This window comes from Musa acuminata, chromosome BXJ3-6 (genome assembly GCF_036884655.1).
Source record: "Musa acuminata AAA Group cultivar baxijiao chromosome BXJ3-6, Cavendish_Baxijiao_AAA, whole genome shotgun sequence".
Taxonomy (NCBI): Eukaryota; Viridiplantae; Streptophyta; class Magnoliopsida; order Zingiberales; family Musaceae; genus Musa; species Musa acuminata.
Genome location: NC_088354.1, coordinates 6,965,352 through 6,991,375, shown reverse-complemented (window position 1 = coordinate 6,991,375; position 26,024 = coordinate 6,965,352). Strand labels below are relative to the sequence as shown.

General features: G+C 41.3%; 2 protein-coding genes and 1 pseudogene across 3 annotated transcripts; 2 read left to right on the top strand and 1 right to left on the bottom strand.

Annotated features, from left to right (window-relative positions):
* Positions 1–5,758: 5,758 nt before the first annotated feature.
* LOC103987314 (bZIP transcription factor 11-like) lies at positions 5,759–7,825 on the top strand. Its single transcript, XM_009405579.3, has one exon. It carries the CDS (start codon positions 7,176–7,178, stop codon positions 7,593–7,595), a length of 420 nt encoding a protein of 139 aa, XP_009403854.2. The 5' UTR covers positions 5,759–7,175; the 3' UTR covers positions 7,596–7,825.
* A 169-nt stretch (positions 7,826–7,994) lies between these two features.
* On the bottom strand, positions 7,995–9,651 carry LOC103987313 (high mobility group B protein 6). Its single transcript, XM_009405578.3, has 4 exons — positions 9,192–9,651; positions 9,033–9,098; positions 8,830–8,895; positions 7,995–8,379 (listed from the first exon to the last, which is right to left on the bottom strand). Exons 1-4 carry the CDS (start codon positions 9,603–9,605, stop codon positions 8,305–8,307), a joined length of 621 nt encoding a protein of 206 aa, XP_009403853.2. The 5' UTR covers positions 9,606–9,651; the 3' UTR covers positions 7,995–8,304.
* Positions 9,652–12,428: 2,777 nt separating this feature from the next.
* Positions 12,429–25,903, top strand: LOC135640820 (uncharacterized; annotated as a pseudogene). The gene is made up of 12 exons (XR_010497467.1): positions 12,429–12,586; positions 13,489–13,684; positions 14,077–14,576; positions 14,809–14,890; positions 16,972–17,107; positions 17,235–17,311; positions 18,519–18,687; positions 21,195–21,283; positions 21,638–21,802; positions 21,957–22,034; positions 24,880–24,983; positions 25,457–25,903. The product of XR_010497467.1 is annotated as an uncharacterized LOC135640820 (transcript).
* The last annotated feature ends 121 nt before the right edge of the window (positions 25,904–26,024 follow it).

The window sequence follows — 26,024 nt, the reverse complement described above, 5'->3', positions numbered from 1 at the left end:
GCCCGACCATAGGTTGCCCTCACCTAATTAATAGTCAGTCCGGTCGACCAACATTCCCGGCTTCCGACCAGACTAACATGCCGATGGATGGATAGATTCCAGGCAACCACTCGAAAGATGGGCTTCTATCGACCCCACACTGCCTGCCAAAATCCAGTTTATAGAACGCCACGATTAGTGTTCTTAGGCTGTCGGTGGTGGTGGCGGTGGCGGTGGTATAAATATATATTCTGTCATAGTCTGCCATTAGCGCCTACCAGGTAGAGAATCGATCATAAATGAGTTCGTATGGTCGATGGAGTTGATTCTGAGTAGTTGTAACTCATACTTCTCTTTAAGTTCCCTCACTGGATATGGATGTCGAACAGCGCTGCAGATTGCGTTGGCCATTTAAATTAGAAGAGTCTCGGAGGTGCTGATCAGCATTCTTTGGTGTGCTGATCCAGGCACTATGTATGCCGTGCTGCGTCTCTCCTTCTTCGGGTTGGTTGGCAGCTCGTCTTCGTGAGATGATCGTGTTTTCCTACAAAAATGACCCTCGTCGGGATCATCCGACAAGGCCTCTCCGACGAGCAAGTCAGTGGAGTGATCAATTGATCCCCCCCCTTTTCCTGGATCAGGTCGGGGGTATTTATACCTACATGCGGGAATTGGTCGGGCCCTGGTCCGGCATGGTCGTTGACTCTGGGGGCGGAATAACCTCTCTAACAAGATGACGTCTTCGAGGGTGCTTGAGCGACATTAGACGGTACTGCCCTAACGACATACGGCACTACCCCCAGCCCTTGGGGTGGTCAGGCCGCACTGTCGCACCGTTGGAGCTTGACGTGGCATGCATCCCATTGTTCTGGAGGCGTATGGTATTGTGTCGGTCTGCAGCGTTTATCGGTGGTTCACATAGGGCCAAAATACGTCTTATCACTTTCTCCAACCCCGCCCCCGCCCCCCCCCCCCCCCCCCCCCCTCTCTTCTTCGAGGCATGCCAACAAATCGCTGACGGTCTAGGAGGCATGCCTGGGTTTGAGGGATATGACAGCATTGGGCTTTTTGTGGGAAGAACGAATTGATTTGTCGGGGGTAATTTAGGGGGGCGATGTCCAGTGATCCGGGCAGGACTGACCCTACCAGTTGAACGGTAGAAGCCTATCAAGGCAAAACTGAAGCATCGAAACCGGCAAGGTGAGACCTACGCGACAAGGCTGGATTGACTCGTCGGGGGGCGTTTTAGAGGGGCGGTGCCCCGTGCTTCGAGCAAGATTGACTCTGCCGATCGAACGATAGGGGCCTGTCGAGGCGAAATCGACGTGTCGTAGGTCGGATAATGGGTTTGGCACGGCCCGGAGTTACAGTGGCCGAGGTGTGTGGCTCGGGCGTTGGATGGCCGACGCGCGTGACTCGGATGTTGGATTTGGTCGAGATGTAACTCGAGCGTTGGATGATCGATGTGCGTGGCTCGGACGCTGGATTTGGCCGAGATGTGACTCGGGCGTTGGATGGTTGAGGTGCATGGCTCGGACGCTGGATTTTGGTCGAGATGCGACTCGAGCGTTGGATGGCCGAGGTGCGTGGCTCGAATGCTTGATTTGGCTGAGATGCGACTCAGGCGTTGGATGGCCGAGATGCGTGGCTTGGACGCTAAATTTGGCTGAGGTGCGTGGCTCAGGCGTTGGATGACCGACATGCATGGCTTGGATGCTGGATTTAGCCGAGATGCGACTTGGGTGTTGGATGGCTGAGGTGCATGGCTCGGATATTGGATTTGGCTAAGATGCGACTCGGGCATTGGATGGCCGAGGTGTATGGCTCGGACGCTAGATTTATCCAAGATACGACTCGAGTGGACTCTGGGGGCGGAGCAACCTCTCTGACGAGGTGATGTCTTCGGGGGTGCTTGAGTGACGTCAGAAGGCACTGCCCTAACAACAGATGACACCACCCCCAACCCTTGGGGTGGTCAGGCCGTACAATCGCACAGTTAGAGCTTGACGTGGCATGTACCCCGTGGTTCTGGAGGCGTACGGTATTGCATTGGTCTGCAGCGTTTGTCGGTGGTTTAGCCAAAATACACCTTGTCAGATGGACTCATCTCTCTCATGATATGATGATCGTATAACCGAGGCCTGATCATGGAACCGAATCGGCCTCGGGCGGGGTTTGTGTATGGGCTCGTGTGAGACGTCAAAATGAGTCGGAAAAGGCCATCTATCGTAGACATCTCAAGCGTGTTCTTAAATGTGATTCCGTCCGCCTAAGCCCAACTCTAGAGGAAATGTTAGTAATTCACATAATGGATTTTTGTAACTCATTCCACCTATCTTTCGTTTTCTGCTAGTTAGTTTCGTAGAAAATATTGATCTTTTTCGAATCAGACTTTGATATCACACTTTACCAAAATCTAGAAAAAAGAGAAAGAAAATAATAATAATAATAAAATAAAGAGTACATCGATTAAGAGGGAAAGAAATAATAGTAAATCTAGAAAGAAAATAAGAAGATGATAGATATTAGAGTAATTATTTATAATCAACTTATTCCTATCTTCAAAAATAAAAAAATATCATAAGGACTGTAAAATTTAGTATAAAATGATTTTGTTGAGTATGGTCTTTAGTAATATTAGAATCTTGTGGATCATATTCAATAAAATTATTTTCTATCAAATTTTATAATCCTTAAATAGAATTCACATTTTAATGATTCAAAATTAATAATTTTTATTTCTGAAGATAAAGAAAGGCTTATTAGAAACACTTACTCCAATACATACCATTTTCTTATTTTTTTTAAGATCTACTAATCTTTTTTATTTTTTAAAAAAATATTTATTAGCTTTTTAACGTACTCCGGAAACAATATAATAGAAGAAACAATGATAATTTTTTATCAGTGGATTCAATAAAAACACAACAAAAGATAAAATATATATTTTTAAATAATAAAAAATCGATCATGTCCCATTGAATATTTTCATCCTCATCTATTTATCTTAATCTAAGTTTGTGTTATTTTATCTAATTCTAATTATTTAAATTAATTTTATAAAAAAATAAATAAAGAAAAAACCTTTGGTCGAGCATTATTCGTGGTGCAATACAGCTTTTACGTACGAAGCACGACAGCGCCACGAGAACCTCGACTGCTCAACTGATATCAGACGTCCGTTGGTCCATGCGGCGGAGTGGAGAGGAAGAAGAAAAAGGAGGTATGGATGTGATTGCCCTCCAGCTTCTCTCGTTACTGGGAGGCACATGTCGCGCACTACCCACAGAGCAACGGTGGTGGTGGTGGTGGTGGTGGTGATGGCTAAAGGTGACTGGTAAAGGAGCTTCTGCTGCAATAGCCATCCATCAACGTGGGACAAAAGGTGATAAGACACCATTGCTCGTGTGTGGGAGGAGCCCCAAACAAAGTTGATAAGACGACCTTACCTTCGTGATCTGTACCATCGCTCATGTGCCGTCGAAGGCCAAGTGCGATCCGATGCTACGTTATATGTCTTCGTAATCTCTTTGTCAGAAAACAACAAACCAATAAAGAAGATGTCGAGAGGTGAAGAGACTTCTCAAATTAACCTGCAGCCATAGCATCTTCTTCTTCTTCCTCCTTACGGGAAAGCTAAAAATATCATGCATGCACCTAAAAGACGGGACATTTGGAGATTCACATAAGCTGAATTAGCTGACGCTAAGATGAACATGCACGGTACGTGCAATATGGAGTAGACTGTGGCCTACAGTATGTCCACGGTGCAGGCAACGCAATTACTGTGTGATCTTCTATCGGCTCTCCATTGGAAACGCGACGAACTCCTCGTCGAAGAGAAAGAGAGAACAGGACCCTTCCAATTATTATGTCTCGCTTCTTTAGTCTGCCTGAGATGTAACCCACCATGTCTTGTCTTTCGATTCTCGGAGAGACTGTGTTACCTACTTGCTAAGACCTAGACGGCTGGTGCATAGGTCGATCGATCGAGTCGGCCACCGAGCAAACCCGATCGAGCCTCGGTGACACTTCTGATCGCCAAAGATTGAAACCCACAAAGATATTGAACGGCCAATTAACTCCATTCAACATATCCTCATCTAAGCCTGGCTGTGCTTTTTTTTTGCTTTGCTGCTTTCGTCTTTAATTTCTTTGGTTGTATCGCATTTCACACGTTTGGAATGATTAGAGGATCCGAGCAGAAGGCTAAAGAAGATGCTAAAGCGATAGCAGCCCGTCCACCCATCTTGGGATGAACCAAAGTGCTGACACAAGTAGGTACAATTAGAGATCTTCCCATAAATAAAAAGAATAAGAAGAAGAAAATATACTATTTTGCGTTATTCCGTGAATGGATGGATGCGCAAAGGGCACGGATGCATGGATGCTTGCTTGTCCACGTCTTGACCATAGATTCCAGTGGCTAAATGGTCCCCATCTTTTACCTTAGATCGCCCGACATAGGCTGCACTTGCGGAAATCTCGGTGTCAATCACCCTCCTAAACACGTGCGAGCACCAGCTTCCTTGCAACTTGTTAACACCGTAGTTGTCATCGTGCTTTACGTGACGATCATCGTTTACGTGCCTTGTTGCATGACATTTCGGTCTTGGGAGCTGTGAAGAAATCACATTGATTTATATTACTGTTATGATGTCATGTTTGCATTTTTAGGATGCCACTTGAAATCGCATATTTAAATTCTGAAACCATCATCTCATCACAGAGTTATCACCCAAGTGTCTATTACTTGGTCGGGTTTAGTTAAGGCTTGAAGTAGTATTTTACTAGCTATAGCTAGCTAGCTCGAAAGGTGTCCTGCAAGACGCCTGCAACTGGTTGGCTCGGGTAATAAGAAAACGACATCTCGGCGGGCATGCATGCACTTGTTTCCAATTTAGAACTCGGGTTGGATGCCCAGGAGAAGAAAGAACCCTTGAATCGGCCGACGAATGTATCCATTAAGAGATGATGAAGGGACGACACCGAGTAATCAAAGCATCATCATCTGCTTGCTGCGCCCGGTCGCACTTGCCGTCCCGAGCGATGACCATTGGCTGAGATCTTAATCACGAGTCCAAAGCCATGGCGTCAGGAGTGACATCGTTTTGTATCTTCGGTGCGCCAGCTGCTCGATCGCAATTTGCTGAGACGGCTTTGGGACCTCAGAGGTCACTTTTGGGTCACCCCATTAACAAGCCACGACTCTCTCTCTCTCTCTCTCTCTCTCATATTGACTTCGCCTTGAAGTATTTGGCCCTCGAAGCTTATTCTCCGGTTCAGGTGGAATCTTCCTTCTTTTCACTGTCTTCTCTTTTCTTTGCTTTTAGAGATGTTTTAAGGGCTCTCGTGGAAAGCTAATACATCACTGTCTTCTTTACCTGCTTTGGTCCCAGTCGTACTGCTGCGGAAGAAGATGAAGAGGTTGCTTCGCCCTCTTCTTCTTTTTCCAAACTGGTGTCATTCAACTCCTCGATGCTGCCAACTCAGCTTTTCACTTTGTTACAAGTAAAATCGCGTCAGAGGCTCTGCTAATTCGATGGATGCCATACCGAATGCAAGAGCTCTTGTATCGTCGATTACAAGGTAAAAGCAATAGATCGAACATCTGTCGGAAGAGACAAAACAACGAAAGTATACGTAGTCGAATCATTCACTCAGATCTGACATGAACATGACCTCAGATTGCCATCTTCTTCTGCGGAGGCTTGATTCCGGCCAGGTGTCGGAGTTGGACACGAATCCGAGATCTAATCTCTCGCACTCACACGGCAGCATCCCGTAACGATCTGCTGCCCGTTGAATTCCTGGCGTCTTGGAATTGACCATTAAATCTGGTCGCATAGATTGCAAGAGCATCAGCTTTAAGCTGCCGCCGTGTCCGCAGTACCTGTCGGGGGATAGATAGCGTACGCGAAATGGTCCCTATGCGACAAAAACAGTATCAGCGTGTCACACAGTCGAAAGATTTGATAGCCACGCCTGCGTTATCGACTTAACCCACATCAGCGTGTCCACAGCATTTCATTAATAACATCGATAGCATCATCGAATATTCTATTTTAGTGGGTTCCAGGAATGTGGCAGCATTTTACCATACCCTCGAATGAAAAAGACATGTCCCGATTACTCAGATGACCGCCCAACCCAAGAACACGCATGGCTTCCTCTCGAACACCCAAGTTCGTGTTTCTTGTGTATGTGCTGATCAACTGAGATCTTGACATGAAATCAAGCTCCGGTTGATGCTGCTCCTTGCCAGCACAACTGGGCGGCTACAGTACTGCTTCTGCCAATGGTGGAATCCCACAACTTTTTCCTTTTTTTTTTGAGGGGGAGGGGGTAAATAGAGATAAATCATCCAAGCAAAGGCAGACGTTCTTCTGTCCACTCGGTGGAGTTGAATTGTCGTACCATTTTTGACCCTCCAGACGAAGCACTCCCCCACATCTCTCTCTCTCTCTTCCATTTTGCTCTATAAATTCCGTTCTTCTCGTAAGCTGCAATTCCCTTTTCTCCTTCTCTCCTCTTCCCTCGCTTAGCTTTCTTGAGGTTCTGCTGCTCTGCTCTTGATTAGTCTTCTTCCCCTGTGTGCTCTTTTGATCATAATTTCTTTGGGTTCTCGATCCAAAATCGAAAAACTCTTCCTTCTAGCTTTTGTTTAACTTCATTCTTGGAGAAAGATCTGTCTTCGGGAGTTCCTTTCGCAAGTTTCTTCCCTGTTCTGCGCAATCCATCTCCATACACACTCTATCTGACCAAATCCAAGAAACCAGCATCCGAAATTTGCCGCTAAAGCTAGGGAGGTTTACTCGTAACTACGTACCGATATCTGAGCTTCGTTCCATTCACATGCAGTGTCTGTATCTCTTGATGTTTCTCGTTGCTGCCGCTTATCCCAAGTGAAATTAATTCTCCTGCGCGAGTTTATGATACACTCCATTTTTCAGCGCATGACAAACCTCGCTCAGTCCTTCTCTGTGGCCTTTCTTTACTGGTTCTATGTGTTTCATGAGCTCGTCGCGAAGAACTGAGACCCCGTCCCTCTTCTCATAAATAATTAATCTCCTCCTCTTTCTTGCTTCTCAGAAACATAACTCAGCTGTCGCTCCACCAGAACGCAGTGTTTCCCGGAGCACAACTTGTCAAGGCAACTAAATATTCAGATATCTTCTTGTTTCACGATTTTTCTGATGGCTTCTCCTAGTGGCACTTCTTCCGGATCCAGCCAGCTCCTTACCTCCGGTTCCGAAGAAGACCTGCAAGCCGTGATGGACCAGAAGAAGCGGAAACGAATGATATCGAACCGGGAATCGGCGAGGCGGTCGAGGATGCGCAAGCAGAAGCAGTTAGCCGATCTCACGGCAGAGGTGATGCGGCTGAGGAGGGAGAACGACCAGGCCGTCGTGGTCTTGAACCTCACCACGCAGAGGTACTCCGTCGTGGAGGCCGAGAATTCCGTGCTGAGGGCTCAGGCGATGGAGCTCACCTACAGGCTGCAGTCTCTCAATGAGATCGTCGACAACCTGAATGAAAACAGCATCAGCCCATGGAACTTGTGGTGTATGAATCGGCCTATCATGGCGTCCGCAGAGAACATGCTCTACTACTGATTGATCCATGAGCGGCAGCCATAGATTCCGTAGCTAATAATGGTGCCTGCTCCTCCTTGTTTGGCCTGCATCTCCCGTTTGCGTACTCTTCCGGCGTGTTATTCTCGTGTTTGGGGTGAATCGCACCCAAGATATTTTATCATTTGGGCTTATGGGGACCCACCCCATTATGTACGAATATTAGTCTTAAGACCACGAAGCTTGCTTGTTATCGTGGAAGGTTTTTCCCACCAGCTTCTCTCTCTCTCTCTCTCTCTCTATCTATCTCCTGAGTGTGTCACGTAAGTTGGTGTCACACGGAACCTTCGCTGTGCCGACAAGAAGTCAGATTAGCCACCTTAACGTTTTAGTCTCCGGGTAGGCAGGCATCTCCTCTTTTTCATCTCTGGACACATCGTCATCAACGAGAGGAAGAATTCTTCACGCTGCTGTCATCTTTCGACGAACTATTTGTCCATCGATGCAGACCGGTCTTCTGCGAGTAAAGGGAGCACCGAGTGATATCATGGTAACTATATCGATTGCCATGGAAATGTTGTCGTAAATTATACGAGCGACGTATATACGATGATCATCGATGATCACCAAAAAGAAACACACCCAAAGTGGCAACAAAGGAGCGCGCAAACAAGCAATTTGACTTCCTTCATCCGAAGGCACCACCTACAATAGCGAAAAATGAGGAGGGAGTGACATTGATGAAGAAAAGCTACCACTCCGTCTCGTTTTCCTGAGTCGCTGATGGTTTGTCCGCTTCGCTATTCTCTTCTGCGCTTTGTGGTGCCTGCGCAGAAATTTGATTTCTTTAGCTGTCTGATATATATGGTGTTTCTGTTCGTCTGCTACAAATCCATACAAGATTTAGAACCATGATCACAGACTGCACCACAGAGCTAAGATTGCAATATCTACGTCTAAATTTGTGTTCATTCTAGAAGATTTCTCTGTTCATTGTTAAGGATGCTAGATTATATCTTTGAACACAAAAAAGGAAATAATTCTAAACTTTGCCTCTTGTTTCTCGTGTCTGCACACTAAGAAATTAAGAAAATATTCGATCGATCGATCGATCGATCCTACAAAACTAATTGAAGGGAGTTATGATGATAGAAAAACATGCAGTCATGCAAATGCCAGTAATACTATGTTCTATGTATTCACGTGAGCTCATGTACAACAATCGAACGCATACACTGAGGCTTAAGCTTATATGATTCCTACGGGGCTTTCGTACCTGCAACTGCGCTTCCATACTCTTCTGCCTTTCTTTCTCTCTCAGAGATCGAACCGGTGAAGTCATCTGCGACCAAAATATTATCTTAAGCATGGTTAACGAGAGCCCAAAAATAACACTATGATCGTTGAGATCATTTAAATTCACGTTGTCAGCGCATCGACCGAGCAGATCGAATCTGTAATCGGGGAAGGCTTCCCTACCTGCGACTGCACTTCCGCACTCTGTTGATGTTCTTGATGTCTTAGAGATTGAACGGATGACGGAATCTGCAACCAAAAATTTTTTTGAAAGAGAAGACGTCAGAACTCAGCGAGGGCGCCATGAATTGCTGAAGAGGTGAAGAAAACGGGGGTCTTCACCATGGAACAGGATATCAAGTCCTGAAGCTTGATCAGCAGGCGAAGCTCCAGCTCCAGGTTGCGCTGCTCCTCGGCCCGCTTTTCCAGCTCCACCGCCCACCTCTGCATCACCGCGTCCCTCTCCCGAAGCACCTCCTCCGTCTTCTCCCTATCCGCCCGGAGCCGGTCCCTCATCAGCCGGACCGCCGCAAGCTCCTCGGCCAGAGAAGCCTCCCGCGGTCTCGCTTCGGGCTCCGGCTCCGGGGGCAAGATCGGGCAGTTCTCCTTGCCAGGGCTTCCTCTGATCGGCGGAGGAATCCGGAGTGCGATCGGTTTGGGCTTCAGCTGGAGCCCGGCGGTCGTGGAGAGATTGAAGTTCCTCGGCTGGAGGGGCTTCCGGCGGGGCGTCGGCGTTGCGGCGGCCGGGGAGTCCATGTGACCGAAATGGGAGATTTGAATTCGAATGGCAAGAGTGGCAACGGCTACTACTAAATCAGTGGGAGCTTGAGTGGGTTTAAACCCTTTTTTTCCTTCAACTTACCTGGTCCACCTTACCAGTCACACCAACCGTCCTCGAGATGTGGAGCCCACGACGAACCATCAATGGGTTACCGCTGTGAGTATGCGGATATTCGAGAAAAAGGAGATGTGGAACCTACTTTTTTTTTAAGCTGTCGGCTTTGATTCGAACCGAGAGTCATTGCGATTCTAACGTGGCAAGGCTGGTCAAACGAGATGACCATGGTCAACGTGGCTCGCCGTCCCTTTACTACAACGTGTGCTTTATGCGCTGTCAAAGATGATCGCGCTGATGAGGTGGATTTTTGTTTGGATGTTGGATGCTTTCTTGTTGATATACAAAAGATATGAAATGTGTTATGATATATCAAAAGATTTGTTTTATGAGAGCGTACCTTCTCTGCCATCCCACACGTGTCTCGACACATTGCCACGTGACAGCCGAAGCCCCCACCATGGTGACTCCCGTCCATGCATGCCCAGCTCCACCCAAAGCGTCGTCTTCCCTCCGCCATGGAGTCCAGCGGCGTTTTCCGTTCTATCAACGTTCTTTTCCCTTCCCTGTTTTCTTGCCCTAAACCAGCTCCCACCTCCTCCCTCTGCAACTCTTGTGCGTCTCACAAGAACTTCTCAAGCCCTCCTTTGCCGGTGGCGACGTCGATTAGATCGCCATTATCGAGTCGGCTGAGGCGTAAGCCTCGCATGGCGCCACCGCTCAAAAGCGAGAGCATGCAGTGTCAGTTGAGACCGGATCCGGCTTCGGGTTGGGATGCAGAAGACGATACGGCGTTCGAGGAGGAGGACACAGAAGAAGAAGCATTAGAGGAGGACGAGGAGAGGAGGTGGATGGAAGAGGTGGAGGAATTGGAAGAGGAGGTAATCACGAGGCAGGACGATGGACGGGAGCCGAAGGATTATGACCGAAGGGCGCAAATCTTTGACGAGAGCTCAAAGGTCTTTCGATCAAGCAAGGATCGTAATGGGCATCGCCATGATATATAGAAAGAGACATGATGTTGTTTGAACTGCCGTTAGATAGTTAGATGTATGCTACAACGAGAGTAGGTTGTATTATGATGTTCTCGGTAGTCATGAAGTAAATTAAAAGGGATGGTCGTATGCATCTACTTGATGTTTTGGTCGATGCATGCATCTTTTGCTTATAAAGAGGATGATGTCTTGTTCATACGGATTCTTGTTCTGACTCGCAACACACTGCGTCAAACATATGATTCGTGGAAGGCTTTCCATCTGTTGATGCGGTTCACCCGCTTGGGATGTGTGCTCCTCGTAAACGACTTGCACGGCAGCACACCTCTTACGAGTGCTGTGTACAGGCCGGAATCAAGATCACCGAGGACATCAAAGGCTCCTCGGACTAGTTGCTTCGATCAATGTTCTTTTGATCTGTATTTTCATGAAGCTAATATTTGAGAAATGTCCGTATTTGGATGTAACTATCCTCGATTTGGTGACATAAATAAATCATCTGTTACCTGATTATGCACATATTCTACCAATCATAATATGGTAGGGTAGATCAGAACATGTATTTTGGTGGGAGTCAGTAACCATTGTATTTAACCAACAATCTAGCTAATTATAGATTAGCTTATGTAGTTATATTTGTTTAGTGTTTTGATCGTTAGATTTTAAAATTTAATATTAAAATTTATATAGTTATAAAAGTAAAATATTTAATCTTATTTATTCTAATATTATTAGTTTTTATTGACGAAAGATATAGCACGTAATAGTACGTGCATGCATGAATGACATAGATGAGTAAAATCAACAATGAGCTGATATTGTGAGTAGTTGTTACGTGGTGGTCGATAACAACGATGCGGTAGTCAGTCTTATTGATATCAATCTAAACATTAATTATGAGAAGAAAAATGAGGGAGATGAGGTATCTGCCTCAATGCCACATCACTCTGCCTTCTTTTTATACTTTAGAGTCGCTCGCATTTGTTAGTGTTGGAGGAGGTAAGTGAAGCACTGAGCTCAAAGCCTTGGATGGTCACTTCATTCAATGACACGATGGATTCAAGGAAAGAGCGATGGGCGGCGAGGAGTCTTAGTCGTGAGCAAGCACGACGAAGAGGTATTCCTACTTCGAGCTCTCAAGCTTTAGCTGGCTTGCAAACGATGTGTATGCCTCGACCACGATTACGTGGTTGTCAACTTGCTTCCAGATAAACACTGCTTGCGATTGGAGGGGATTCGATCGGATGACAAGGATTGATCATTGTATAAAATGGAGGCTCGAATAGTACAACCACCACATCCATTCATGACGTCATCGTCCATTATCACCGTTGAAATTATATTTTTTATTTATCATTTGCGTATCATTCATGTATTTGTTATATCTTCTGTCGATAAAATTAACATCGTTAGGATAAATGAGATTAAATATTTTATTTTTATAATTATAAAAATATTTTAATATATTTATAAATTTAAAAATAAATTTAAAAAAAAAATATAATTATAAAAAAATTATATGTAATTAACCCCAACTAACTTAGTGCAAAAGAGTCATGAGTTCTGTTTTCTAAGCCATATCACCATCATGAAAATGCCACTCTGTTTCTTTTGTCGACGAGAAGGATGAGCACATGTCTTACCACGTTGGCGACAGATCAGCCTTAAGTCCAACTGCTTCAAACATGCCGTGTCCAGGTTGTCCACCAGCGGCAGCTTCATGAGTTCGTAACGTGACACATCGCCAGTGAGTGTCGTCAGCCCACGGCCCGCCTCCCTCCGTGGGTTCTCTTCTTGTTAGGGTCTCTTGTTTCCCTTTTCCGTATATAAGGAGCTGCCTGTGTGGCGCCCATAGGGTTTGCGGCGTAGATCTCATCCTTTGCCGGCGGGTGCAATAATGGGGAGGCGTAAGTTGTTCCATCTCTACCTCGTCGTTTGCAATGCGTTAATACTTTCGATCATCGTGTCTCTTGTGGTCGTTCGATGGATGAAATATATCACCGAAATTGGTCACTGATCAGAAGTAATATCTAGTTTTATTGACACGATAGGCAATATATTATCTTCCAGTGTTTGGTCCCATTCCATGAATTTTGATGGTATGAATGATTCTGTTCCCGTCTTGATCGATTTGATAATATATCTGGCATTGTTTAGAGATTAAATTTCAAGAAGTTTTTTCTTTCCTGAAACTTGAGTATTTTTAATTTAAAATCTTAATGCGATTTTTTCATTACAAACCCTACTCATGAAAAAAAAAAGACCTTTGCCTCAATGATGAAGTGAGATAAAGACTGTTGTATAATTATTTTATTGACCATTAAAAATTTAATAGTTGAAATTATCTTTAAAATGTTACACATAACAGATCATGAGAAGAAAATATATAATTGTAATTAAGATCATTTGGCACATAAAAATGCATCTACGTAACTAACGAAACAAAAAAAAAGGGACAACTGGAAAGTAGATGGTGCAAAATAGTGGATCCTGGAACATGATAGTGTATGGTTTACTTTAGAACGTGTGGAAGTTTGGAGGCCTAAGATAAAGTAAAAGTTTCTTCTGAGTTATGATCAATGGTATAACTCATAGGAGTAGGGTTTTTTTGGGGGGTAAAGAAAATGGGGGCTTGAAGGTTATTACAAAATTCTTTAACAAATGAACAGTAGGCTCCACATTTAAGAGGTCACAAACATTAGCAGGTAAATTTCAAAAAGATGAATTGAGGGCTGTGTAACTTCTCATTGAGTTTTTCCAACTGCTATGGTGTTGGCTATATAAGAAAGCAATCTTTTGAATATTGCAGTGCATATCGTAGGTGGAAAGAACAATGTTATCAACCCTCATGTGAGATCGAGTACACCGTTCAAAAGCTGATGAGGGCCAACAAATCTCTCTCCATGCACATTAGTAGCACTATAGGTTGCGATCATGCCTCAACTGCAGGTGGCAAGACAGTTGAGGTGGCTAACCCACCAGCTACGAAGAATTACTAATGTCAGGTAATTATACCTGCAGCCTGAAAAGTGGTATTATGAGATACATTTTCATTTATATTTTGCATATTGTCAGTAACTCAATAAGGTGTTTGAAGGATAAATGCATTTGTCAGAAAAGCCTGCATTGAAATAATCTGTCTGCTATGCTTTTAATTCTATACTTATGAAAAGATGCTTATGATATGTATTCTGCTCCAAAATGGAATTTGTTGTTTCTTAGAGTCTGTACTATGAATTCTTGGACAATTGTGTACAACATAAATGCATTTTTTCAAAACCAGGGACACTTAGCAGGTTTATGCTTAGTTAAAAAGACTTAAGATCATAGAGATTAGGCATCTCATGATGTTTATGTTCCTTTCTTATTTTCCTTGAGATGGCTATTCTTCATGTAGGACCTGCGAGATGTTATCGCCAGATTAAGAATAAACCATATCCAAAATCATGGTACTGCCGTGGTGTTCCAGATCCTAAAATTAGGATCTATGATGTTGGAATGAAGAAGAAAGGAGTTGATGAGTTTCCCTTCTGTGTTCACCTGGTGAGCTGGGAAAAGGAGAATGTTTCCAGTGAAGCTCTTGAGGCTGCTCGTATTGCATGCAACAAGTATATGACAAAGTATGCTGGAAAGGATGCTTTCCACTTACGAGTGAGAGTTCACCCATTCCATGTTCTACGTATCAACAAAATGCTTTCTTGTGCTGGGGCAGATAGGCTCCAGACTGGGATGAGGGGTGCATTTGGGAAACCTCAGGGGACGTGCTCGGGTAAGCATTGGTCAGGTCCTTCTGTCTGTTCGCTGCAAGGATAGCAATAGCAATCATGCACAAGAAGCCCTTTGTCATGCTAAGTTCAAGTTTCCTGGCCGTCAGAAGATCATCATCAGCGGAAAGTGGTAAGCCTTAAAAAGGGAGTCCAATTGACTAGGCATACAAACCAGTCCGGATTTATTATTGGTGTGAAATTCATCCTTGCTCTAGGTGCTATTTTCCTTATATACAAAATTCCAGTTTCTGACATCTGGTCTAACCATGTTAAAAACAAAATATTTTAGGCTATTATATGATCGCCAGAAACATGTCTCCTTTTTGCTTGTGTGGTTTCTGACATGACAATATAATTGTCAGGGGCTTTACTAAGTTTAGCCGTGCTGAATATGCGAAATGGAAGAGTGAGAACAGAATCATTCCAGATGGTGTCAATGCCAAGGTAAGTTTTATTTCAGACAAAAACTTGATCGTGCTACCTTATACATTACCTGTGTCAACCTGTTTGAGTATCCTTAGGCTTACAAGCTGATTTGTTGGTTGGTGTTTACCATAATTTCACTGGGGTGGGATGTGTACTTTGCACTTGCAGAGGATTGTGGAGTCCGGGCTTTCAACTCTTAGTATCAGTTTCTTTTGAATGCCCTAGGGTTGATATATTGAGATTTCAAATGGGAAAAAAAGAAGGTGGCATGTGCAATGCACACGAGGTTGGGTGGGCTACTCTATCCTCTTATGTGCCATGAATGCTTTCCAACACTAGAAAAAAGTTTTCTGTAGATCATCAAGTTTGTCATTACGTTTTTCGGCTTAGTTCCTTTTTCCTGCTATTCAGCTGTGTAAAATGTCAGTACATGAAGTAATTGTCCCGGAACACACCCATCTGGTAGTAATTATCTCCCCACAATATATTGCTTGCCCCATTCAGATGTTTCGCAATGGTAGTGGAAAACCACATCTGATGTTCATCTTAAGAATTCCATTTTTGTCATCTATTATCCATCTGAAAAACGATATGGTTTCTTATCGACATGTCTTGATCGTGCAGTTACTTGGGTGCCATGCCCACGTGCCAATCGTCAACCTGGAAAGGCTTTCTTGAGAGCCGCTGTGGCAGAAGCTTCATAGAATCTGTCAACTGGAGGATGATGAAAGCTCTGATGGTTTTGAGATTTTCTCGCTATCAGCTTAGTTTTGCAGGTTTATTATGTCCATTTTTTCCTATCAGATTTTCTTTAAATTTATTTTGTGTCTTGTGGTGGCAACCTTTATTTCTTCGATTGATGTGTTTATGTAGGCGATTGGTGTGGTGTGTTATTGGTTTTTCTTTTCCTCGCTCCGGACATATCCAGTTAGGTGGATATATTTTGTCATGAAGTCGAGCATTCAGTCACATATTATGGTTTGATCCCGCACGGCGACAGAATACGTAGCTGGGTATGGATTCCCTTCGGTAGCTCGCTGGTCATCGGTTTGCCTAAGTTCGAGCTGGAGGCCATCGTGTGGTTGGTTGCTTGCCGGGCGTAGTAAACAAACATGGCGTTCTAATTGTAGGGTATGGAGAACAAAACCTGGGAAATAACAATTTGGTAGGCGCCGAGCAAATTGTTGGCATTCACCCACGAGCGGGTCGATGAGGTATTCCTAAATTATAACGCTCTTGGTTGATCCTTCCGCTTCCCTCGATCTCACCCAAATCGGACCAAAAGAAGAGAGAGAGAGAGAGAGAGAGAGAATCCTTGGCTGCAAGAAAACAAACACCTCGTAACAATTCGTTGTCCCCTTCCCTGCCTTCCTCCCTCGAGGCATCCCCTCCACTGCATTGATCCTCCCGAATAGGGTTTTGGATTGACCCCCAGGAATCCCGCTGCATTGATCCCAACTCCCGATTTCTCCTCTGCAAATCTTAACCGGGATCCCGTTGATGCCCGTCTTCGCTTCATAGATCGCCGTTTCTTGAGCTTCCGCGGCTTTGGCCCCCGCACCATGGAAACCCCCGGCGGAGACTCCGATCCGTACGGATCTCGGTTTCCCTCCTCCTCCGCCGGCGGGGGCATCAGTGGTGGCCCTTCGAGGAGGTACCGTGTCCCTTTCTCGGCGAATCTCATCCACGCGCCTTTGTCGGCGCTCTTGGAATACTCCGGGATCTTGCGGCCTGGTGCCAGCCAATCGGAGACCGAGAGCTTGATTCCGCTGCCGGAGCTGAATCTTGCCCAGGTGGATGAGTCGTCCGTATCCGCCGTTGCTGACCGTGGCGAGGTGTCGATTAGGATCATTGGGAGTGGCGATCAGGAGAGTCTCCGGATGGCGTCGACCCAGCCGCAGCCTTCGACTGCCTGGTCTGGTGGACAGGGTAATTCTGGCGGCCGCGGTGTCTCTGGTGAATCGAACCCTGCTTTCTCAGAGAGGCACCGAGGAGGAGATGGAGGGAGCAATAGCGGGGTCGGAGAGGCAGCCTCCTCGTCCGCATCTTCTGTGTCAGCATCCATCGCGGCTGTTGATGGCCCGAGCACGGACGCGGAGGCGAGTATGACGGGTGGTCGCAACAGGGATTCATCATATCAGAGATATGACATTCAGCAGGTTGCACGGTGGATCGAGCAAATACTACCGTTCTCGTTGCTTCTTTTGGTGGTCTTCATCAGACAGCATTTGCAAGGTAATGTCAGTTGCATCTTATGTTCTTGGAAAACTCTGAGGATTATCTGTAATGGAAATAAAGTCTTGGTTTGCTTTAGTTTGTTTTTCTCTGACTATTCAAAGCTGATTTTGTTGAAAAACTGCAGGCTTTTTCGTCACGATTTGGATTTCAGCAGTGATGTTTAAATCCAATGATATCTTGAAAAAACAAACTGCTTTAAAGGTTTGTTAGTTTTACTATATAACGATTTCTTTTCATCCTATGTGCCACTTGTCATTCAGTTTTCATCATCCTATCATATCGAGACAGTTTTTTTGAATAAAGAACCAGCTTGTCATATATTTTTCCATAGTTTTTACAACCATTGGCTACATCATAGTAAACCAAATTTGTTAATGTAGTTGCATTCAAGAATTCTATTAAATAATAATTACAAATCATGAATTTGTGTCTCTTGTCTCCTCTGTGGTCACTTGTGAATTGCAAAGCCTGTTTGTTGACACATGTTTTGGGTGGGTGGTAGTTGTTGGGTTCAACATAGATGATAAAAGTTTATTGGCTGACAATGCTAATTTGTCGACTGAATTGATGGCTATACAATTTAAACCTACTCTACATTGAAGATAAATAGACAGCACCCATTTTCTAATTATTCAGATAGTTTAGTTCTATGCTCTTTTTCTATTTAATTATTGAATTCTGTAAGGGATAGAGTCAAGATTTTTGTTGAACTTTTATGCTTATGAGTTTCAAAGTCTTGGAGGTGCTTTCGAGATCTCTATAATAACATATTTAAGAAATGTTCAGAGACTCTAGAAACTTAGTTGACACACATCACACATTTGCGTTGACTAATGGTCTTTGGGATATTGAATGAGAGTTGCTCCTAGTTCGGTTGCTTCAAATGATTTTTAATGTGGAGTGTAACTATTTCATAGACTTCAGCCACCCATTATCCATATCGACAATGGTAAGCTTTGATTAGCTGTTCTTGGTGAAATTGAAGGAATTGAGGTAGAAAACTTTAAAGGAACTGCCCATTTGATAACCCAATTATCAATGCATGCATTCGTGACCCCCCTCTGACTTGATCTCTACAACCAATTTCTACATAGTTAGTACTTGGTAATGCAGATTGATTTCCTTGTCAGATGGCTGGATTGATAACAAGCAGTTCCTTGTTGGATGATTAGATTGATATCCACTGTTTGTTAATGGTTTGAGACCTGTGCTTCTAAGAAGCAGCAATTCATGAAGACAGGTCAACCATTCAACAATGTTAGTTTGCTATTATAGATTTATATTAGCTTTTAGGGGCACTTTTGGTATTGCAAAGTTCTCATTTTTTTTCACTTATGTAGCACTGGGTAGACTCATGTTTATTAATACTTGGTTCGTTCTCACATTTACTGGTTATTGGTCTCTGCAGGGAGAGCGAAAATTGACTGTGCTTGTTGGAACTGCATTTTTCTCCATGTTACATATATTTGGCATCTACTGGTGGTACCGAAATGATGATATCTTATACCCACTTATCATGTTTTCTCCCAAAGCAATACCACAATTTTGGCATGCCATATTTATTATCTTGGTCAATGGTATCCACTGATCTTAGTTAACCCTTCCAAATATTATACTTTCGGTTGCATGTACTTGTTATATGTCGAGTGAAATTTCTTTCTTGTCTAAGATTTAATTCTCCGCCTTTCATGATGTCATATATTTATTTTCTTTCTTGCATAAGGTAAATTAATTAAGCTTTCGTAACTTTAGAGTCAAATGAAAAATATTCATCTATTCTTTGAAGAACGCCCTTTTGCATGTCCTATTCCTCTATGTAGGTTTATGTTGTGCATCAGTCATGCTGGATTTCACAATTACCTGTGGTCATATAGGTAAAAATTTGGTTTTCTTGGATTTGGAAGCCAAAAGTTGCAGGACCATCCAAGAAAAAAATGGATTATGTGCAGCTTATTGGCATATTTATGACAAATAAAAGGCATAGGTGCTGTGTTTTATCAGCCATTTTCTTAATTCTTGTTTATTGGAAAGTGGGAATAATTCCCATGCTAAGATGCACATATTCGTAACTTCTAGATATATGTGTATCTTGTATAACATACCAAATGGTTTAGGTGCTGGTGCAGTTTTGTCCATGCTGTATGCTAGCTGTCATTTTCGTAATATCTGTTTACTGGAAGGTGGATATGGATCCCCATTGCAAAGCATGGGGTAGGACAATAAGACAATATGATGCTAAACATGATTGTGGTGTAATGATGCACTATTAATAATGACAAATCTAAAGTGGAATCATCTATTGTGAAATGGTAGATAAAGGGTCCTCCTGAAAGTACTCTTATCATTTTCATGGAGGTATTTTAGTTATAATAGTAATTATTAGATCATTGAAAATCCTTAAGGAGTAAATATAAACCATGAGTTCATTGACATTATTTTGCACTTATCAAAGTTATTCTATCAATTTTTATCCATATTTTAGTTTGGTTAGTCTAGATTGAGATTAATTGTAATAGATTTAAGGATGGTTTGTACTAGTTCGAAGATGATCTTTAATTTAGTCATTAGGATTCAAGTTTAGGAGATTACAACTATAGCATGAGGTTTATTTAGAGAGATTCTATTTGGCTACAATTAAGGTGTCATGACTCGATCTGATGGGATAACTAGCCTGTCAAATTTGTTGTGCCTAGTGGTAGCTCCATGCCGTGACATGTCCTTTGACTCCATGCTGTGATATGATGCTAAACATGATTGTAGTGTAATGATGCACTATTAATAATGACAAATCTAAAGTGGAATCATCTATTGTGAAATGGTAGATAAAGGGTCCTCCTGAAAGTACTCTTATCATTTTCATGGAGGTATTTTAGTTATAATGGTAATTATTAGATCATTGAAAATCCTTAAGGAGTAAATATAAACCATGAGTTCATTGACATTATTTTGCACTTATCAAAGTTATTCTATCAATTTTTATCCATATTTTAGTTTGGTTAGTCTAGATTGAGATTAATTGTAATAGATTTAAGGATGGTTTGTACTAGTTCGAAGATGATCTTTAATTTAGTCATTAGGATTCAAGTTTGGGAGATTACAACTATAGCATGAGGTTTATTTAGAGAGATTCTATTTGGCTACAATTAAGGTGTCATGACTCGATCTGATGGGATAACTAGCCTGTCAAATTTGTTGTGCCTAGTGGTAGCTCCATGCTGTGACATGTCCTGTGACTCCATCCACGGATAGATTTTTTCTCTTTGAGCCTCTTACCATGCCCCAATAGTAGGTTGTTTTTGATACACCCATTAGATTCTTATAAGTTAATCTTAATCTTAGCCTACTTCAGATGTGAGACTAATCGGGGTACTACAATCTTCCTTACTTAAGGGCTTGATGTCCTTGTCAAGGTCCAATATAGCCCAGATCAAATCCTGGCATGGTACATTTGAGGTATAGCTCAACGGTGGTTCCACGGTATGATGTATCCTTTGACCCGTCCACGGATAGTCCTTTCCTATTCAAACTTTTCACCATGCCCCAATAGTAGGTTGACTCTGATATCAATTGTCATGACCCGACCTGATGGGATAACTATCCTGTCAACTTCGTTGAGCTTAAATTATCGTCTAAAAATGTTTAAGCTGAGGTTAATAGTAGTACAACCATCCTTACAAGTCAATCTTAATCTTAGCCTACTTCTAGTGTGGGATTAATCGAGATGTTACATAGGGCTATGTAAATATATTTATATAGTTTTTTAATGTCAAATATAGTTTCTTTTGTCGTTGGCCTTTGGCCTCTTTGTCCATCTTTCTTTGGTTGTTCTTGTAATTCTTTATTTCACTATATGCTATTTATTCTACAAAAACCAAGTGTTATTTAAACTGCTAGTATATTCAATCCGCCTTACTGAAACTTATGATATCAGTTCTATTGTATCTTTTATTTGTTTGACACTGAACGAGTTCTAGGTTTATTACTTGTTAAATTTATATTTATTTAGGATCATTTGTTGTAACCTTATAGTGACAATATCCTGGATGCATAGCTATACAACTACTTATTGAGTACTTTTGTCTAGATATAATGGTGCGGCAAGCAGCTATGGTTGTGAAGTGTATTCTCTTGGTGTATTACAAAGATCGTAAAGGTCGTAACTATCGTCAGCAGGTTAGTCATTTTTAATGTTTTCATTAATTAATAACTTTATGTGATTTTTTTTTTGTGTCATTTATTTATAGTTTAGATGGCTGGCAATAATGTTATGTTGTGGAATTCTATATCAGTAAATCGAGTCCTTTGCTTGTTTATTCTTGTATCAATCTCATGATGTTCCATGCATTGCCATTTCTGGTTATGGGAAAAGAAGTCATGCTATTTCATAAAGCCATTTCTTTTGTTTTAATTATTTCTAATTTTTAATTTCATCTTAGTTTCATGTCCTTCGGAAAATCATTTGCTTTTCTTGTGCTATAGTATATGATTTTTGGATAGTTGTAACTCATACGTTTATTTCTTTACCAGTGTCAAATGCTTACTCTTGTGGAGTACCTTCTACTTTTGTACCGTTCTTTTTTGCCAACTCCTGTTTGGTACCGATTTTTCCTGAACAAGGAATATGGGAGCTTCTTTTCATCTCTGACTACGGGGCTATACCTTACTTTGAAGTTGACATCAGCAGTAGAGAAGGTGTAGTATTTTACTGTTTTTCCATAATGAGTTTCCAGTAATAGTTTTAATATTCTTAAAAGTGCCCATCAAGTTGAAGTTTTCAGGTTGGCAAACATCTTCATGAATTATAAAAAACGAATCCTCTTTGATATTTTTGAGGTTATAATTCCAGGTTCAATCATTTATTTCTGCGTTTAAGGCGCTATCATGCAAGGATGTAAGTTACGGGTCTTATGCAACAGCTGAACAGGTGAAGTCTTGATCTGTTCCAACATATATGAAATCTTAATTTTGTCCATCTCGCATATTGTATTTGTTTATCATTCTTTATCAAATGCTTTAAGATATATTTCTAGTCAACTCAGATTTATGTCAACGTCAAATGCTTTTAATTACGTGTTGCATCTTTAAAGTCCTTTGCCATAATTTGGCACTGGTTCTGTGCTTTTTTTAGTTTATTTACAATATGGTTACAACACAGTACATTTTTTAATTGATTGTACTCGTATTCATGCACCTGTAGTTTATATGTCGAATTTGGTTATATATATTGCCATTAATTATTTTTGTTGTCTTTCTGTGATAATTTCTCTCAAAAACAGTTATCTGTTTTTACAATCCTTTTTACATGATATAGGACTATCTTCTTTTTCCTCTTTATAACACTTAGCAACTAAGGATATACCTAAACATGACCTCCTTTTCTGGATGCTGGCAAGATGCATGAGAGTGGTAAAAAAACATCATCCAATATGTGGTTAGTGAAATATAAATCATCCTCATCATAGTCCAAGTTGTTTGTCATCATTCCATGGTTGGAATCAAACTAACTCACAATCACACTATGGAATATCGAGAAAAGTTATGCCTAGGTTCCAAGGAAGATCTATGATGGAAAAGTGACGAATATATTTCTCATGTAGATCCTGTGAAGTTGGCACCTATCTGCTTATGTAGGCAAAATTACGGCAAAAGGAACTTACCTAAATACCTTGTTGCAGATTGACAGCAGAAAAAAACCTTCTTAGTGTTGTTGTTCAAGTTCATTCATCAAATAGCAATTCTCAGAAATCCTTCATTTGAAAAATTAAGACTCTAGAAGGGTCACCAAGTCCTGTTGTGGATAGAAATGTCCATCTAACAAACATAAACTTACACCCAATGAACAGAATTTAGAAGATGGGACATAAATTGTGAAGGTACATCATCTTCTTGAACAATCTTTTACACTAATTAACAATCTCAGAATGCCTCAATTTATATAATGTGATAAATCATGGATGCATTAGCAATTAACGACAAACGACTATTGAAAATATTATACATGATGAACACCTATTTCACTTGGAGTTGAGCAGACAATGAAGATAACTACTGCTGGATGAAGACTGTGGTTTTTGGAAAGATAAAGTTGGAAATGTAATCTACATTGTCAAACATGGTGCTTATAGTAGTTTAAGCCCTGCGGCCACCATTTTATTGTGCTTTCAAGCTCATTGTGTTCCCTCATGCTGTAGGTCTAGTGACCCTTGGCTAGAATAAGTGGCTAAATTGACATTTGGTGTGTCATTATTTTCAGAAACTCAATTGTACCATTTTGTATTGTGGACAAGGATGTCTCTAACACTACATTTTCCAATGGTCATGTACTCAAGCAGTAAAGTTCTTGCCATTAAGATACTTTAAGAAGGCTACTTTTTGAGCTTCGTTCTGTCCAATGATTTATGCATCCAATTAATTACATTGTATGAAGAGTATGTGATCTTGTTGTTTGCTGATTGTTGCAAAAAATAAAGGGAAAAAAGCAGAACTATCTACTCTGTTGTTATCTTGATATGAGAAATAGGTTTGTTACTTGCATTTTGTTTGATTTGAAATATCATATTAATCATTGATTCATGATTGTAAACAAAAAGAATAGTTTTCCTTATGGAAGAGTCTTAAAAATTCTTTCCATCATGTGGGTCCAAACATCAGGGTATCGTATAACAACAACAACAAAATTTTTAGTCCCAACCATTTGGGGTTGACTGCATGGATCTTTTGTTGTCATTGAGATATGTACAAAGTCATATGTTTAGTTAAGTTCAGAGTACTTAAATATTTATTTATAGTTTTTATTAAAATACTTTTAGGTCTTCCTCTATCTCTCCTCGTACGACTAATATTAATCATTTAACCTCTTCTTACTATCGCATCTAGAGATCTCCTAAGCATATGTTCACATCACCTGAAATAATTTTTTTCTTATCTTATCTTTTATCGAAATGATACTTAGTTGTTCACGAATAATGGTATTTCTTTTCTTATCTTTCCTGGTAACTATGCATCCATCTCAATATTCACACATCGACAACATAAACTTTTTGTATATGTTGTTTTTGACTGTTCAATACTCAGATCCATGAAGTATTGTTGGTCTCAAAACTGTCTTGTAAAATTTTTCTTTTAATCTCGATGATCACACAAGACTCCTAATGCCCTTTGCCATTTTAATCATCATGTTTTTACTTGATGCATAATGTCTTCATGATCGCTCCATCTTGATGAATAATTGATTCAATATACCTAAAGTTTTTATTTAATTGATTCAATATATTCTCTTGTCTATTCCTATAATTACTAAATTTACATTTAGAATATTTAGTTTTAGTTCTACTTAATATAAAATCTTTAGTTTTTAAGGTTTGCCTCCATAGCTCAAGTTTATAATTAATTTCACTTAGGGTTTTACCAACTAAGGCAATATTATCAACAAATAGCATACACCATAGAGGTCTATCATATAGGTTATTAGCAAGTTTCTCCATTATCAAAGTGAAAATTTAGGAATTTAATGTAGATATTTGATGTAATCCTATACTAATAGGAAACTCACTAGATACACTCCCTATAGTTCTAACAGTAGTAGCTACATTATTATACATATCTTTAATAACATCAATATAATTAGTGAATATATTTTTTTTTTTCTAAAATATATTGTAATAAATATTTAGGAACCCTATTAGGGTTTATATGCACATTGCAAATATTCCTTTTTTTATTTTTTGTGATGTTGACGATTCATATCACTTGTTATGTAACAAATGCAGGTAATTACAGCTGGTGATATGTGTGCCATTTGCCAAGAGAAGATGCATGCTCCTATTCTACTTCGTTGTAAACACATCTTTTGTGAAGACTGTGTCTCTGAATGGTAACATTACCATGCCTAAGCTTCTCAACATTCTTAGTTTTTCTTGCTTTTCCTTTCCTCTTTTGCTAGGATTTTTCTGTATACAGCTTGTAGGTTTATTGAAATTGGAAGTTTACCACTCTGGTCTAATCATCTATAAAAAATGTGAGCTAAATATGTGCATCTACTTGATCCAAGCAGAAGGCCATGTTGTAAAAACACATGGATAAGACTGTTCTCTTACCTCCCTTTTGCATTAGATAAGTGGGGATATTTTGAAGTGTCACCAGTGTGCTTGCTTTCGATGAAAATAAGTTAAAACTTCTGTATCCCCTTCTTTTGTCTGTGATGTTAATCATACATACCTACATACATACATAAATACATATAAGATGTAGTTCCTAGCATTCCTCTTACTTTCATATGCATTATTATTGGAGTTGGAATCACGTTCTGAGTGTTCCTGTTCTTGACCCAGATGTGAAAATTTTCAGGTTTGAAAGAGAACGGACATGCCCATTGTGCAGAGCTGTGGTTAAGCCAGCAGGGCTGAGGTCATTCGGCGATGGTTCCACGAGCTTATTCTACCAGTTGTTTTGATTATTGCATCTGTAACATAAATTGATTTCCTCGGATGCCAGATTGGTCAGAAGGATGCAGGCTGACCTTGCTGTGGTGCTGTTGCTGTTCTCTCATGATTTGATCTCCATGTCACCTCCCGGGAGGCTTTTGATCAAAGTTCGATGAGACACCTCCCCATCTATCCATATTCTTATATTCAATTTATATACCACATTTCCGGAAATATAAACAGAATAGACAGAAGAGAAAGCATATATATATATATATATATATATGTTACCAAAGGGAAACCGAGCTGTTACTGTGACTGGATTAGTTGTATCTCGTTAAAAGATCACGTAAATTGTATTTATCTAGCAGCATGGATAACCGTATCGGCATCGCCATCGCCCTGACTTCACTGCGTACTGCTACTCATACGAAGATCCAAATCGATATTGGTGAGTCAGCAGGACAACCACGCACGTACATAAAAATTTC

What these genes read in the sequence shown, in the direction of transcription:
- LOC103987314 (XM_009405579.3), top strand. Translation starts at nt 7,176, where the DNA reads ATGGCTTCTCCTAGTGGCACTTCTTCCGGATCCAGCCAGCTCCTTACC.
- LOC103987313 (XM_009405578.3), bottom strand. Translation starts at nt 9,605, where the DNA reads ATGGACTCCCCGGCCGCCGCAACGCCGACGCCCCGCCGGAAGCCCCTC. An exon ending in ACTTGATATCCTGTTCCATG is followed by an intron (nt 9,099 to 9,191) that starts GTGAAGACCCCC and finishes TTTTGGTTGCAG; the next exon opens with ATTCCGTCATCCGTTCAATC. An exon ending in GTATGGAAGCGCAGTTGCAG is followed by an intron (nt 8,380 to 8,829) that starts GTACGAAAGCCC and finishes ATTTCTGCGCAG; the next exon opens with GCACCACAAAGCGCAGAAGA.